At 40.7% G+C, this 16,625-nt stretch overlaps 1 protein-coding gene and 1 long non-coding RNA gene across 5 annotated transcripts in view; one reads left to right on the plus strand and one right to left on the minus strand.

Moving 5' to 3' along the window:
- The window catches only part of LOC105732712 (uncharacterized), a 252,087-nt gene that overhangs the window by 204,674 nt on the left and 30,788 nt on the right, over positions 1-16,625 (plus strand). For 2 of the 3 annotated variants that reach the window (XR_010343271.1, XR_010343273.1), the window contains exon 3: positions 7,363-7,468. The exons of the other annotated variant lie outside the window; for it this stretch is intronic. This is a non-coding gene — a long non-coding RNA (uncharacterized LOC105732712). The remainder of the gene's footprint in view (positions 1-7,362; positions 7,469-16,625) is intronic. 3 annotated transcript variants of the gene reach the window in all.
- MACROD2 (mono-ADP ribosylhydrolase 2) overlaps positions 1-16,625 on the minus strand; it is a 2,078,532-nt gene that overhangs the window by 152,533 nt on the left and 1,909,374 nt on the right. The window contains exon 11 of one of the 2 annotated variants that reach the window (XM_012474868.3): positions 15,089-15,172. The exons of the other annotated variant lie outside the window; for it this stretch is intronic. Coding sequence (XP_012330291.2) covers positions 15,089-15,172 — 84 coding nt within the window. The remainder of the gene's footprint in view (positions 1-15,088; positions 15,173-16,625) is intronic. 2 annotated transcript variants of the gene reach the window in all.

The raw sequence follows: 16,625 nt of genomic DNA on the forward strand, positions 1-16,625 counted from the left end.
GGTCTGAGAGACTGTTTTGATTTTCATTCTTTTGCATTTACTGAGGAGTGATTTACTTCCAATTATGTTGTCAGTTTTAGAGTAGGTGCAATGTGGTGCTGACAAGAATGTATATTCTGTGGATTTGTGGTGGAGAGTTCTGTAGATGTCTATTAGGTCTACTTGGTCCAGATCTGATTTCAAGTCCTGGATATCCTTGTTAATTTTCTGTCTTGTTGATTTGTCTAATAGTGACAGTGGAGTGTTAAAGTCTCCTACTACTATTGTGTGGGAGTCTAAGTCTCTTTGTAGGTGTTAAGAACTTGCTTTATGTATCTGGGTGCTCCTGTATTGAGTGTGTTTATATTTAGGATCGTTAGCTCTTCTTGTTGCATTGATCCTTTTACCATTATGTAATGCCCTTCTCTGCCTCTTTTGATCTTCATTGGTTTAAAGTCCACTTTATCAGAGACTAGGATTGCAACTCCTGCTTTTTTTTTTGCTCTCCCTTTGCTTGGTAAATCTTCCTCCATCCCTTTATTTTGAGCCTACATGTGTCCTTGTACTTGAGACGGATTTCCTGAATATAGCACACAGATGGGTTTTGACTTTTTATCCTATTTGCCAGTCTGTGTCTTTTGACTGGGGCCTTTAGCCCATTTACATTTAAGGGTAATATTGTTATGTGTGAATTTCATTTTGCCTCTTTGATGGTAGCTGGATGTTTTGCTCATTAGTTGACACATTTTCTTCATTGTTTCAATGGTCTTTACCATTTGGTACGTTTTTGGAGTGGCTGGTACTGGTTGTTCCTTTCCTTGTTTAGTGCTTCTTTCAGGAGCTCTTCTAAGGCAGGCCTGATGGTGATGAAATCTCTCAGCAATTGCTTGTATGTGAAGGATTTTCTCTCTCCCTCACTTATGAAGCTTAGTTTGGTTGGATATGAAATTCTAGGTTGAAAGTTCTTCTGTTTAAGGATACTGAATATTGGCCCCCATTCTCTTCCGGCATGTAGGGTTTTTGCTGAGAGAGCCACTATGAGTCTGCTGGGCTTCCCTTTGTGGGTTACCTGACCTTTCTCTCTGGATGCCCTTAGCATTTTTTCCTGCATTTCAACCCTGGTGAATCTGAAGATAATGTACATTGGGGTTGCTTTTCTGGAGGAATATCATTGGTATGTTCTCTGTATTTCCTGGACTTGAATGGTGGCCTGCCTTGCTAGGTTGGGGAAGTTCTCCTGGACAATATCCTGAAGAGTGTTTCCCAGCTTGGATTCATTCTCTCCATCATATTCAGGTACACCTATCAAACATAGGTTAGCTCTTTTTACATAACCCCATATGTCTTGGAGGCTTTGTTCATTTCTTTTCACTCTTTTTTCTCTAATCTTGCCTTCTCATTTTACTTCATTGAGTTGATCTTCAATCTCTGATATCCTTTCTTATGCTTGGTCAATTCAGTTATTGAAACTTGTGTATGCTTTGTGAAGTTCTTGTGTTGTGTTTTCAGCTCTATCAGGTCATTTATATTCTTCTCTAAGCCGTTTATTCTCCTTAGCATTTTGTCTAACCTTTTTTCAAGGTTCTTAGTTTCTTTACATTGGGTTAGAACATGTTCTTTTAGCTGAGAGAAGTTTATTACCCACCTTCTGAAATCTGTTTCTGTCAATTCGTTAGACTCATTCTCCTTCCAGCATTGTTACCTTGCTGGTGAGGAGTTGTGATCCCTTGGAAGAGGAGAAGCATTCTGGGTTTTGGTGTTTTCATTCTTTATGCACTTGTTTCTTCCCATCTTCGTGGCTTTATCTACCTGTGGTCTTCGTAGTTGGTGACTTTTGGATGGGGTCTCTGAGTGGACGTCCTTTTTGTTGATGTTGAATCTATTTCTTTCTGTTTTTTAGTTTTCCTTCTAACAGTCAGGCCCCTCTGCTGCAGGACTGCTGGAGGTCCACTCCAGATCCTGCTTGCCTGGGGATCACCCATGGGGGCTGCAGAACAGCAAGGGTTGCTGCGGGTTTCTTCTTCTGTTATCTTCGTCCCAGAAGGGTACCCACCTGATGTCAGGCAGAGCTCTCCTTTATCAGGTGTCTCTTTGGGTGTACAGGGGTCAGGGAGCTGTTTGAGAAGACAGTCTGTCCCTTATAGGAGCTCAAGTGCTGTGCTGGAAGCTCTGTTGTTCTGTGCAGAGCTGCTGGGCAGGTACGTTTAAGTCTGCTGCAGCAGAACTCATAGCCACCTCTTTTCCCAGGAGCTTTGTCCTAGGAAGGCTGGGCTTTATTTTTAAGTTCCTTATGTGCTGGTGCCTTTTCTCATAGTTGCCCAACACGGAGATAGTCTAGTCACAGTCTGCCAGCAGAGGCATTGTCGAGCTGCCACGGGCTCTGCCCAGCTGTTATGTGAACTTCCTTGAGGTGTTGTTTATAGAGGTATAGTTAGAACTGCCTTGGTATTGGTGGTCTGCCTCAGTAATGGTGGATGCCCTTCCCCCCAGTAAGCGGGCTGTCCCCGGTCCAGGTGCACTTGCTGCGAAACTCTCACTCCACAGCATTTCAGATTGCTTGTTTTGTGGGTGTGGTACCCGTCGAGCCAGATATCCTGGCTCCCTGTCTCAGCCCCTTCACTTTCAGTTGAATGGGCAGCTCTGTCTCCCAGGTGTTCCAGGCACCAGCTGAAATGGCTGCCCAGATTTATGTGAGTTTCTGTGTGCCAACCCATGGCACTGGCTGAAACAGCCATGCTGGAATTTCTTGGCACTTCTCGGCCTGGGAATCTCCTGGTATGTGGGCAGTGAAAACTTGTTTGGAAATGTGGTGATCCCTCACCCTCTGCATTGTTCTTGCTGGGAACTGCATTCCAGAGCTGTTCCTATTCAGCCATCTTTGCATCTGTATAATTCTTGAATACATGGTTGAGCTGGGGCTTTTGTAAGGGAAATTCTTAGAAACGAGAAATGATAAAAGTGCCTGGATCAAGAGTTCTAAGCAAGCACTGAAATCAATAGTTGCTTTGAGGCATCTGCCAACCCCAGGTAACCTAAGACTCAAGAACAACAGTTCTCAAGTTTAAGCGTGCATCTTCAGATGGAGAGCTTTTGAGAACACGGATTACTGGGCCCCACTTCAGGTTTATGATGCAGTAGGTCAGGGATGTGAACCCAGAATTTGTATTACTTTTTATTTTTTGTTTTTAAGACTGAGTCTTCCTCTGTCATCAAGGCTGGAGTGCAGTGGCTCGATCTTGGCTCACGGCAACCTTTGCTTCCTGGGTTCAAGCAACTCTTGTGCCTCAGCCTCCCAAGTAGCAGGGATTACAGGTGTGTGCCACCATGCTCAGCTAATTTTTGTATTTTTTGTAGAGATGGTGTTTCACCATATTGGCCAGGCTGATCTCAAACTCCTGACCTCAAGTGATCTGCCTGCCTCAGCCTCCCAAAGTGCTGGGATTACAGGCATGAGTTTCCAGGTGATGCTGATGAATGCATATTCAAGAACACTCTGGAGAACCACTATTTAGAGCTTGGATTTGAATGAGCCACATGTGTGAGGCATGAAGGGACCCATGTTAGGGTCATGAATATAGTGGGAGATTTGACAACATCAGTTTTAGCATTGAGTGCAGAGAAAAAGGAAGAAAATCTCTGTTGAGATGTCCTAATCTTATACATGGACTAACATGGGTTTAAGGGCCATTAGCCAACAAAATAAAAACAAAGTTTTTAGCCAAATATGAAGTTAAAGGTATTGCTAAGGTAATATCTTCAGGTATCTCAGAAAACCAAGTGTAAATAAATGAGCTCTTAAAGCAATATCAAAAAAGTTTCCATAAGTAAAAGTCCAAGGAACATGATAGTCAAAAAGGCGAATATACAAGGAAGTAACCAAATGCATAAGTTTGCAGAATCAATGAACTGCAGAATCAGACTTGCACAGAGTAGATATATTAAAATTTATGATGCAGATTATTAAAGGTGTTTTATGTGTTTATTAAAAAATGGCCAGGAATATTTAAAAAGGAACCAAAGGAAACCTATAAAAAGAGAAAACTGTAATTAGAAATTCAGTGAAGAGTTAAACATCAGATTAAATATAGTTGAATAGAAAATTAGCAAGTTAAATGACAGACTTGAAAAAAATCAACCGGAAGGCATCAGAGAGGGAACAGACACAGAGGACAAAAATGCCATATGGGTGAAGAACAGAGAAAGAAGAGAAAGTGATAGATTAGAAGTGATATTTGGTGAAGTGATCAGTGAAGATTTTTCAGAACTAATGAAAGATGCCCATTCCCAGATCCAAGAAGCAAATTCTAAGAAGGATAAATAAAAAGGAATCTATAACTATGCACATTATAGTGATACTGTGGAACACAAAAGATAATGAGTAGATTGTCAAAGCAGACAGAAAAAACAGATAAGCTTAAAAGAAGCAAAAACAGACTGAAATATTACTTAACATCAGGATATCTTCAAAATGTTGCAAGAAAATAACCATCAACTTCAAATTTTTACCCACCAATACTGCCTTTAAAAGAATCATGCAAAATAATACCGTTTTCAGACAAATAAGGCCTAAGAGACTTTCACTAAAAGAACCTGTAGAGAATTGACTTCTGAAAGGTAAAGGAAGAAATGTAAAAAAAGCATGTTTTATTAAAGGTGCTAAGTTTTCTACAATAATATTTTTTCAACTTTTTGTAAGAAAAAAATGATCTAAATTATTGAGAGTCAGAATCAATGCAACTGATACTAACCAGGCTTTTTTTCAAACAATTCTTTCTATGCCTTGCTGGTTCATAGATGGTTGCAGATGACAGCCAATCAATTAGTATCGTGAAATTATGAGTAATTTCATTATTGGTATGGTGTTAAGTGTGTGAAACCAAAGTATATAGTGGTTCATGAAATGTTAATAAAAATGACAGTGCTATGTTCAGAAGTACACAGTGTAAAAATGCAAATAAATACATTTAGAAATTGATTTTTAATTTTGATGTTCAATATCTTAGCAAAATATTTACTAAAGTAATAATGCTTCACTCAAGGTTATAATATTGGCAATATTTCTTCCTTCAAAAAAATTTGTTCTAATTTCCAGAAAGGAGAAATAGAAAAGGATTACAGAAGCTGTATTTTTTTTAGGAAAAAAAAAAAAAAAGAATTTTTTGACATTATCAAACTGTGTGGACTTGGGCAAGTTAAAGAAGCATTTGCAGTCTGTACTTTTAAAAAATTCTGTAGAATGAGAAAATTTGACCATATGTTCTCAAAATTTTTCTTCTGAATCTAAATACAGTTACTATGATTATATATGCTGGAAAATCTAGGTGAGTTTATTTTCTATAACTCTTTCTGAAAATGTGCGTTATCAGGTAAAAGGAGGAGATCTGTGAGGGTGGGAAGTAGACCAGGGAGCCCTAAAGAAGGAGAGAAGTGAGACGGGCTTAAGTGTTGGGGCATTAAGCTGAGTGACCTAGAAACAAAAATACCAGGAGCTTCTCTTACTAAAAAAAATGAAATGACCAAACTAGAAAAACACTGTCCTCCCATCTAAGCTGGGAGGACAATCTAGAGAGAAGAGTCATGATTAGCATTAAAATTTGCCCCTCTTCCAGAGATAGCAGATTTCATTTGCATATCCACTAGGAAGGAATGACTGTAACTCTTTGTATCATAACAGAAAATGGAACACATGCAACAGTACAATGCATGAATTCAGGGACATAGTTTATTTTGTCAAAATAGAAATTTTAATAAGTGCCATATGTATGGTAAACCCAGCTGATAGCAATCACTTAAGCATATCCTGAGAATGAACCGTGTGGTGGATGCCCCTCAATGCAGTTTGAAGTTCTCAGCTAGAATCCAGGAGCAGCAACCTGGAGTTTCATTTCTTATCTACAGGGAACATGTGAGCCCCAGGCCTGTCCTGTGGAATGCAGGCTGTACGGGAGATGGAGACCTTTTATCTTGGGTTAAGTGAAGGTTGCGATTGCAAGTTTTTCATAAGTGGTTGTGGTCCTCCTGCCCAGGCTGCTGCCTCTAGGCTCTCTCCCCTGCATGAAAGCCCCCAGCAAAAGCCCATGTCTCTTTCAGTGATTCTGGGGCTCTTCTTCAGCGTCTCAAACCTGCTGCCATCCCCATTAAATTTGGGAGGGGTTCAGCACAACAGCACATCAGCTTGTCTGATGGCACTCGCTTTCTCACTCCTTGCCCAGCCGTTTTTACTTTTTTATTTGTCTTTGAAGCCCTCTTAGGAACAAATGCACAACTCCCCAGTTTCTGGAGAGTGCCTGACATTCACATTTCACCACAGACAGAATGTCCCTGCTAGCAAATCCGGTTACCACATTTTCATCTTTATGATTCAGAGCAGATTGTCAGACCACATAATTACAGGAGGTGAAGCTGTATTATTGAGTCACATTAGGATTAGGGAATGATGTTCCTAAACAAAGCAACTGATTTGGGAAGTAAATGAAGTTTTCACACGTTGGAAGGAGTAACTTGGAAGAAATCTCTTCTTTAATTAAAGGGGGAAGAACTGCTATAGCTTAATACCCATTATGTGAGGCTCAGAAATAACAACTCACTTGGGCCCTGGAAAACAAGTTTTGACATAGGTTATGGATGTGATGGGAATCATTCAATGAGGTAGAGTTTCTTTAGGGGAAAGGTGATTATTGTTTTGCCCCAGCTCATTGCCCAAGTGTGGCCCTAAGAGATGGTCTAGAAAATGACTGAACCTACAACAGGAGATTTGGAAGCCCTGGCTACTCCCCCAACTAGGCAGAAACAAAACTTAACATCTTGGGTGAATTATTGCAGCTGGCCTTTTCCCTGGTGTAAGTGTTCTTCTCTGAATGATTTTAAACTTTCAAGTGTATTTCCCTGAATTAGGGCCGTGCATACCCTACCATGGCCATGATTATGATATTGATGATAATATCCATCACTAACAGAAGGCCAGGCCAGTGCTAGGCATGGTACACATGCTATTTCTAACCTTTACTATCATTAGAAAATGTTCATCCCTTGCTCCTTGTCTAGAAGGGGTCACATCCACTTCTGTGCCTTTCTGCACCTCTCCTCACTTACAGTAAGCCTGGGAGAAGGAAACAGTCCTATCTTGCCTCTCTCTAAGACACACCTGCCTACAGAGAAGTCGTGTCCCTGGTCTACTTGTCCTATAACAAGTTGACCAGTGTAGCCTTGGTCTAGGAAGCTGAGGACACCTGCACTTGCCTGTAAGGGGTCAGTGGTTAAAGCTTTCCTAGTTAGAGCTGAAATCCAGGTTTAGGAAGCCTGTCTGGGGGCAGGGCAGCCAGATGCTCTGGCCTTACCACATTAGTAATCAAGCTAATGCTTTGATCTCCACCTTTCTTTCAGCTTTGTCTTCCCGACTGATTCTGAACTCCCAGGAAGGTGAAAAAGCAGTGACATTACTTAGCACCTGAAGCCCCAGTAGTCACAGGGATACTGTGCAGTCCTGCAGGTGAGCAGCTCAAGAATTCTTTTCAAGTGAGACCTGCTGCTAGGAGAGAAGTAAGCTACAAGCACTCAGCGGCCACACTTTTGAGATCCCCTGTGGCACTGTGCTCCTGCTGAGGCCAGCCACGTTCTCCCCAAACTACTGGCTCCTAGTGACCGAGCATGGGAAAGTGAAACACTAGAACCCAGCTGTTGCGGCCCAGTGTAGGACTCCTCAAGACTCCCACAGACTGCACTGCAGACTGGGGCACTTCCTAGCTGAGCCTCCTTCCTTCTCTCCTTTCAGCTGCTCCTGCTCCAATGCCTGTTCCTCTCCCCTTTTTATCCTGCACTTCCGCTTCTATCTCAGCATCTTTTACCCTCAAACCCCAACCTGACACCATCATTATTATCATACTATTCATTTCTCAGTGGAGGAAGTAGAGCTCCAGGCAAGATGTAAATATGCTCCTTTTTTCCCCCCTTGATTACTGTGTATATGTGATTATTTAGTCTTCAAAGATGACTTTTTGTTTTGTTTTGTTTCGTACTTTAGGTTCTGGGCCACATGTGCAGATCATGCAGGGTTATTGGATAGGTACTTACATGGCTTGCTGCTTCCATCCCCCCGTCACCTATATCTGGCATTTCTCCCTATGTTATCCCTCCCCAACCTCCCCACCCCCTGCTGCCCCTCCCCTAGTTCCCCCCAACAGACCCTAGTGTGGGATGCTCCCCTCCCTGTGTCCATGTGATGTCATTGTTCAATACCCGCCTATGAGTGAGAACATGTGGTGTTTGATTTTCTGTTCTTGTGTCAGTTTGCTGAGAATGATGGCTTCCAGATTCATCCATGTCCTTACAAAGGACATGAACTCATCATTTTTTGTGGCTGCATAGTATTCCATGCTGTATATGTGCCACATTTTCCTTGTCCAGTCTATCATCGATGGGCATTTGGGTTGGTTCCAGGTCTTTGCTACTATAAACAGTGCCGCAATGAACATATGTGTGCATGTGTCTTTATAACAGGATGATTTATAATCCTTTGGGTATATACCCAGTATTGGGATTGCTGGGTCAAATGGAATTTCTATTTCTAGGTCCTTGAGAAATCGCCACACTGTCTTCCACAATGTTTGAACTAATTTACACACCTACCAACAGTGTTAAGTTTTCCTATTTCTCCATATCTTCTCCAGCCTCTGATGTCTCCAGATTTTTTTGATGGTCACCATTCTAACTGGTATGAGATAGTATCTCAATGTGGTTTTGATTTGCATTTCTCTAATGACCAGTAATGATGAGCATTTTTTCATATGTTTTTGGCCTCATAGAAGTCTTCTTTTGCAAAGTGTCTGTTCATATCCTTTGCCCACTTTAGGATAGGATTGTTTTTTTCTTATAAATCTGTTTTAGTTCTTTGTAGCTTCTGGATATTAGCCCTTTGTCAGAGGGGTAAATTGCAAAAATTTTTTCCCATTCTGTTGGTTGATGATTCACTCTAATGATTGTTTCTTTTGCTGTTCAAAGCTCTGGAGTTTAATTAGATCCCATTTGTCTATTATGGCTTTTGTTGCCATTGCTTTTGGTGATTTAGCCATGAAGTCCTTGCCTACGCCTATATCCTGAATGGTTTTGCCTAGGTTTTCTTCTAGGGTTTTTATGGTGTTAGGTCTTATGTTTAGATTTTTAATCTATCTGGGGTTAATTTTTACTGTAAGGTGTCAGGAAGTGGTCCAGATTCTTCTTTCTGCACATGGCTAGCCAGTTTTCCCAACACCATTTATTAAACAGGGAATCCTTTCCCCATTGCTTGTTTTTGTCAGGTTTGTCAAAGATCAGATGATTGTAGATGTGTGCCTCCAAGGCCTCTGTTCTGTTCCATTGGTCTGTATCTCTGTTTTGGTACCAGTACCATGCTGTTTTCATTACTGTAGCTTTGTAGTATAGTTTGAAGTCAGGTAGCATGATGCCTCTGGCTTTGTTCTTTTTGCTTAGGATTATCTTGGCTATGTGGGCTCTCCTTTGGTTCCATATGAAGTTTAAGGTGGTTTTTTCCAGTTCTGTGAAGAAGGTCATTGTAGTGTTGAATTTATAAGTAAACTTATAAATATTTATAACATTGAATCTATAAATAACTTTGGGTAGTATGGCCATTTTCATGATATTGATTCTTTCTAACCATGAGTATGGAATGTTTTTCCATCTGTTTGTGTCCTCTCTTATTTCCTTGAGCAGTAGTTTGTAGTTCTCTTTGAAGAGGCCTTTACATCCTTTGTTAGTTATATTCCTAGGTATTTTATTCTCTATCGCAATTGTGAATGGGAGTTTGCTCTTGCTTTGGCTCTCTGTTAGTCTATTATTGGTGTATAGGAGTGCTTGTGATTTCTGCACATTGATTTTGGATCCTGAAACTTTGCTGAAGTTGCTTATCAGTTTAGGGAGATTTTAGGCTGAGATGATGGGGTCTTCTAAATATACAATCATGTCATCTGCAAATAAAGACAATTTGACTTCCTCCTCTCCTAATGGAATACCCTTTATTTCTTTTTCTTGCCTGATTGCTCTGGCTAGAACTTCCAATATTATATTGAATAGGAGTGGTGACAGAGGTCATCCTTGCCTAGTGCCAGATTTCAAAGGCAATGCTTCCAGTTTTTGCCCATTCAGTATGATATTGGCTGTGGGCTTGTCATAAATAGCTTTTATTATTTTAAGATACATTCCATCAATACCTAGTTTATTGGTTTTTAGCATAAAGCACTGTTGGATTTTGTTGAAGGCCTTCTCTGCATCTATTGAGATAATCATGTGGATTTCGTCTATGATTCTGTTTATAGGTGGATTACGTTTATAGACTTGCATATGTTGAACCAACCTTGCATCTCCAGGATGGAGCCTACTTGATTGGGATGGATAAGCCTTTTGATGTGCTGTTGCAATCGATTTGCCAGTATTTTATTGAATATTTTTTCATGTATGTTCATCATGGATATTGGTCTGAAGTGTTCTCCTTTTGTTGAGTCTCTGCCGGGTTTTGGTATCAAGATGATGTTGGTCTCATAAAATGATTTGGGAAGGATTCCTTCTTTTTGAATTCTTGGAAATAGTTTCAGAAGGAGTGGTACCATCTCCTCTTTGTATGACTGGTGGAATTTGGCTGTGAACCTGTTTGGTCCTAGACTTTTTTTGGTTGGTAGGCTATTACTTGTTGCCTCAACTTAAGCCCTTATTATTGGTCTATTCAGGGTTTGAACTTCTTCCTGGTTTAGTCTTGGGAGGGTGCAAGGGTCCAGGAATTTATCCATTTCTTCCAGGTTTACTGGTTTAAGTGCATAGAGTTGTTAATAGTAATCTCTGATGGTAGTTTGTATTTCTGTGGAATTGGCGGTGATAGCCCCTTTATCATTTTTTATTGCATCTATTTGATTCTTCCTTATCTTTTTTATTAATCTGGCTAGCAGTCTGTCTGTTTTGTTGATCTTTTGAAAATACCAGCTCCTGGATTTACTGATTTTTTGAAGGGTTTTTTTGTGTCTTTATCTCCTTCAGTTCTGCTGTGATCTTAGTTATTTCTTGTCTTCTGCTAGCTTTTGAGGTTTTTTTTTTTTTTTTTAATCTTGCTCCCCTAGCTCTTTCCATTTTGATGATAGGGTATTGATTTTAGATCTTTCCTTGCTTCTCATGTGGGCATTTAGTGCTATATTTCCCTCTAGACATTGGTTTAAATGTGTCCCAGAGATTCTGGTATGTTGTGTCTTCGTTCTCACTGGTTTAGAAGAACGGCTTTATTTCTGCCTTCATTTCATTGTTTATGCAATATACATTCAGGAGCCAGTTGTTCAGTTTCCATGAAGTTGTGCAGTTCTCAGTTAGTTTCTTAATCCTGAGTTCTAATTTGATTGCACTGTGGTCTGAGAGACTGTTTTGATTTCCATTCTTTTGCATTTGCTGAGGAGTGATTTACTTCCAATTATGTGGTCAGTTTTAGAGTAGGTGTGATGTGGTGCTGAGAAGAGTGTATATTCTGTGGATTTGGGTGGAGAGTTCTGTAGATGTTTATTAGGTCCTCTTGGTCCAGATCTGATTTCAAGTCCTGGATATCCTTGTTAAAGTCTCCCACTATTATTGTATGGGAGTCTAAGTCTCTTTATAGGTCATTAAGAACTTGCTTTGTGTATCTGGGTGCTCCTGTACTGGGTGTGTACATATTTAGGAGTGTTAGCTTTTCTTGTTGCATCGATCCTTTTACCATTATGTAATGCCCTTTTTTGTCTCTCTTGATGTTTGTTGGTTTAAAGCCCACTTTATCAGAGACTAGGATTGCAACTCAGTTTTTTTTTTGCTCTCCATTTTCTTGGTAAATCTTCTTCCATCCCTTAATTTTGAGCCTATGTGTGTCCTTGTACTTGAGATGCATTTCCTGAATACAGCACACTGATGGGTCTTGACTTTTTATCCAATTTGCCAGTCTGCATCTTTTGACTGGGGCATTTAGCCCATTTACATTTAAGGTTAATATTGTTATGTGTGATTTTGATCCTGCCATTTTGATGCTAGCTGGATGTTTTGCCCATTAGTTGACACAGTTTCTTCATTGTGTTGATGGTCTTTACCATTAGGTATGTTTTAGGAGTGCCTGGTACTGGATGTTCCTTTCCACGTTCAGTGCTTCTTTCAGGAGCTCTTGTAAAGCAGGCCTGGTGGTGATGAAATCTCTGAGTAATTGCTTGTTTGTAAAGGATTTCATTTCTCCTTCGCTTATGAAACTTAGTGTGGCTGGATATGAAATCCTAGGTTGAAAGTTCTTTTCTTTAAGGATGTTGAATATTGACCCCCTCTCTCTTCTGGCTTGTAGGGTTTCTGCTGAGAGATCTGCTGTGAGTCTGATGGGCTTCCCTTTGTGGGTGACCCGACCTTTCTCTCTGGCTGCCTTTAGCATTTTCCCCTTCATTTAAACCCTGGTGAATCTGACGATTATGTGCCTGGGGGTTGCTCTTCTTGAGGAATATCTTTGTGATGTCTGTATTTCCTGGACTTGAATGTTAGCCTGCCTTGCTAAGTTCTCCTGGATAATATCCTGAAGAGTGTTTTCCAGAGTGTATTAATTCTTCTCATCATAATCAGGTACTTGATCAAACACAGATCAGGTCTTTTCACATAATCCCATATTTTTGGAGGTTTTGTTCATTTCTTTTCATTGTTTTTTCTCTAATCTTGCCTTCTCGTTTTATTTCATTGAGTTGATCTTCAATCTCTGATATTCTTTCTTCTGCTTGGTAGATAAGGCTGGTGCGACTTGTGTATGCTTTGCAAAGTTCTCATGTTTTATTTTTTAGCCATATCAAGTCATTTATATTCTTCTCTAAACTGGTTATTCTAGTTAGCATTTCATCTAACCTTTTTTCAAGGTTCTTAGTTTCTTTGCATTGGGTTAGAACATGTTCTTTTAGCTCAGAGAAGTTTGTTATTACCCACCTTCTGAAGCCTGTTTCTGTCAATTCATCAGACTCATTCTCCATCCAGCTTTGTTCCCTTGCTGGGGAGGAGTTGTGATCCCCTGGGGGGGAGCGGTGTTCTGGGTTTTGGTGTTTTCATATTTTTTGCGCTGGTTTCTTGCCATCTTCATGGATTTATCTACCTGTGGTCTTTGTAGTTGGTGACTTTCAGATGGAATCTCTGAGTGGACATCCTTTTTGTTGATGTTGAAGCCATTTCTTTGCTTTTTAGTTTTTCTTCTAACAGACCCCTTTGCTGCAGGTCTGTTGGAGGTCCACTCCAGATCCTGCTTGTCTGAGAATCACCCACAGGGGCTGTGGAACAGCAAGGATTGCTGCTAGTTTCTTCTGTTATCTTCATCCAAGAAGGGTACCTGCCAGATGTCAGCTAGAGCTCTCCTTTATGAGGTGCCTCTCTGGATATATGGGGATCAGAGAGGTGCTTAAGGAGACAGTCTGTCCCTTATCAGAGCTCAAGTGCTGTGCTGGGAGCTCTTTTGTTCTGTGCAGAGCTGTCTGGCAGGCACATTTAAGTCTGCTGCAGCGGAACCTATAACTCTGTTTTCCCAGGTGCTCTGTCCTGGGAAGGTAGGGCTTTACTTATAAGTTCCTGATGTGCTGCTGCCTTTTTTCAGAGATGCCCTGCCCAGCAAGGAGGTAGTCTAGTCACAGTCTGCCAGGAGAGGTGTTTCTGAGCTGCCATGGGTCTTGCCCAGCTGCTGTGTAAACTTCCTTGCAGTTTTGTTTACAGAAGTATGGTTAGAACTGGCTCAGTAATGGCAGACTGCCTTGGTAGTGGCGGATGCCCGTCTCCATGCAGAGTTTGATCATTTGGGTCCAGCTGCACTTGCTGTGAAACTCTCAAGTCAGAGCATTTCAGATTGCTGGGTTTTGTGGGGCAATCTGAAATGCCCTGACTTGCTGAGCCAGATCACCTAGCTCCCAACTTTTGGTCCCCTCTTTCTCAGTTGAATGAGCAGCTCTGTCTCCCAGGCATTCCAGGCACCACTTGAACTTGAAACAGCTGCCCAGAGTTTATGAGTTTTTGTGCAGAAATCCACGGTGCTGGCTGAAACAGCCATTCTGGAAGACTTGTGGCACTTTTCAGCCCAGGAATCTCCTGGTCTGTGGGTCGTAAAAACTACAGGAGAGGCACAGTATCTGAACCGGAGTGCTGGAGTGGATGGAAAAGACCCCTATGGCCTCTGTTGGGTAGGGAGGGGGGTCCTCCAAGGACTGCACTTCCCAGGTGAGGCAGTGCCTACCCTGCCTTGGCTTGCCCTTCCTGGGCTACACCCACTGTGCCACCAGTCCCATTGAGATGCAACTGGTACCTTGTTCGGAAATGCAGAGATAACTCACCCTCTGCACAGCTCTCGCTGGGCACTGCACTCCAGAGCTGTTCCTATTCAGCCATCTTCTATGCTTCCTTTTAAAAGTCTGTACTACTCTATCACTTCTCAGCCTTTTGGCTAAGATCAGGTGTAAAAGTCTGTACCACTCTTAGATTTGAAGTTCATGTGAAAACAGCTGATCAACATTTTAAAAAAAGAAAATTTGAAAGAATTGTATGTTGTACTAGTTTGTAAAAGAGAAATAGTGCCATTTCTTCATAAAACTTAGTCCAGTGGGACCTGTCCATTCATTGCAAAAATACAAAGGTATGTAGAATCCTAGAAAATGAAAAGGAGTGCTAAAGATGGGAACCATTTCCAGCATCCATTATTGAGGTCTGAATCTGGAAAGACTCAGAATGTATTTATCAGAAAAACAAATTTCCCCAGTAAGCCAATATCTGCAGAGCTGGTCATCACATGCAAATCTTGACCTTCACTTTTATGCAGTTTTGGAACACATAACTAGTAAGCACTACGTACAATTTTTTGCTTTGCAGACATGGAAAATATATCACACTGACGAAATGCACTTTTTAAATTTTGGTTTTGCCTTAACAAAATAAATTTGAATCTGATTCTTCATCTTCAAACATATTAGAAAAGGATAAAAGAATTTCTCTGTGATATTTTAACCCTTAGGAATATCTGAACATGAGTATATTTATATACATAATTTAAAGAAGTTTAAATTTAAAGAAGTTTCTTTTCATGGCATAATTTTCTAAAGGAAGGACGGACAGCACTTACCCTCACTAGAGTCTTTCAAACATTCTGGCTTCTTTGCTTTGCTCTTCTTATGGGGTGGAGAGAGGCCTTTTGGCTCTAACCCTTCTGGAATCACAAAGATTTAATATTCTTACTTAAATATTTACCAGTAGGGTTCAAAATTATGGTTAAAGTTTAGAAATGTTTTCTTCTTAGTAAACGTACACACACACTGAATCTTAATTGCAGATTCATCTGTCCTCATGGCTGAGCGAAATTCCGGCAAAGACTTGTGGTTCTCCAACCTACATAGACTTAAACTTAAGGCTTACACTAAAACATTTTTGTAGACACCATTAGTGATTCACACAAATGTAAAATCTTATGCTTTTTTAAATTTAGAAATTCTCCGTAAGGGAACCCTGTTAATTTCTTTTCCTCCAAGACTCTGATACCAATCTTCAGAGATTGATGATTGTCATTGTGCAATTTCATCTTAGTCCTGAAAGCAGGGGTAGAGGAATGGAGAAAGTAATGGGGCTAGAACTTATCCTGCTTCTGTTTAACAAACTGTTTTTAGTAATCCAGATTCTGTATGTCCCCAATTAAATTACTGTACTTCCTATTTTTCTCAATGCCTTGCTAAGTCTATCCATGGGGGCAAACAAATTCTGAGGACAGTGTCAGGAAAGTATCTCCAAGTTTATTCCATTTGGATATAGTGCATTTTACTAGGCGTTAATTTATATATCTAGCGCTCGTCTTCCCACTAAGCACATGACTTATGTCTTCAACTGCCTACATGGCATCTTGTTTGGGATTTTGAACTGAATATCTGTCTGCCCCTCTAGATCCACTCTCCACCATTCACCATCCCTGCTGTGCTCTGGGAGGCTGGATTTTCTGGATTGCATCAATGAACTCCCTGGTTCTCTGGCTTCCTATTAGATGTAGCCAATGGTGAGCTCAGGGCATTTACTTTCTAGGCACGTGGTAGTTTTCATGAGCTGGTTATATCCCTCAATCTAACGTTACAGACCCTAGAGTTGGCTTTCTCCACTTAGAGTGGCCCTCTAAAAGTTTCTTGGGTCTCGTAGCCACCGCCTTCCCATTGTCCTTTCAGGGCTGGTACTTAACCATGCCCCACACTTCACAGCCCTAATAGTTTCCCTGTACTCAGATCACATCAGGCCCTGTCAATTTTTTTGTAAAGGACCTCATCAGGCATTTCAAATTTAAAATAAGACCACCATATACTAGATGTCTGTAAGCCTGTTCTTTCCACAGTATGGCACATCTCAAGGAATGGTATTACTATCTACTCAGGAATTTAAACCCCAAATAATCATAAGCCCTATCATTTCTATTCTAAAATAGATTCCATATTCATCTACTGTGCTCAGCGTTATGTAATCACCACAGTAGCCCAAACCAGAAGCATCTCATAACCCTCTAAATTATAACCTCTGGCTTTCTAATTCCCTGCTTTTACTCTTTACACTCTGTCTTCTACATGGCAGCCAGTGTGAGCTTTTGAAACATAAACCAGATCACGTTGCTCAGCTGTTTAAAAACCATT

This window comes from Aotus nancymaae, unplaced genomic scaffold (assembly GCF_030222135.1).
Source record: "Aotus nancymaae isolate 86718 unplaced genomic scaffold, 86718_ANA_hifiasm-v0.15.2.pri h1tg000001l, whole genome shotgun sequence".
Lineage (NCBI taxonomy): Eukaryota > Metazoa > Chordata > Mammalia > Primates > Aotidae > Aotus > Aotus nancymaae.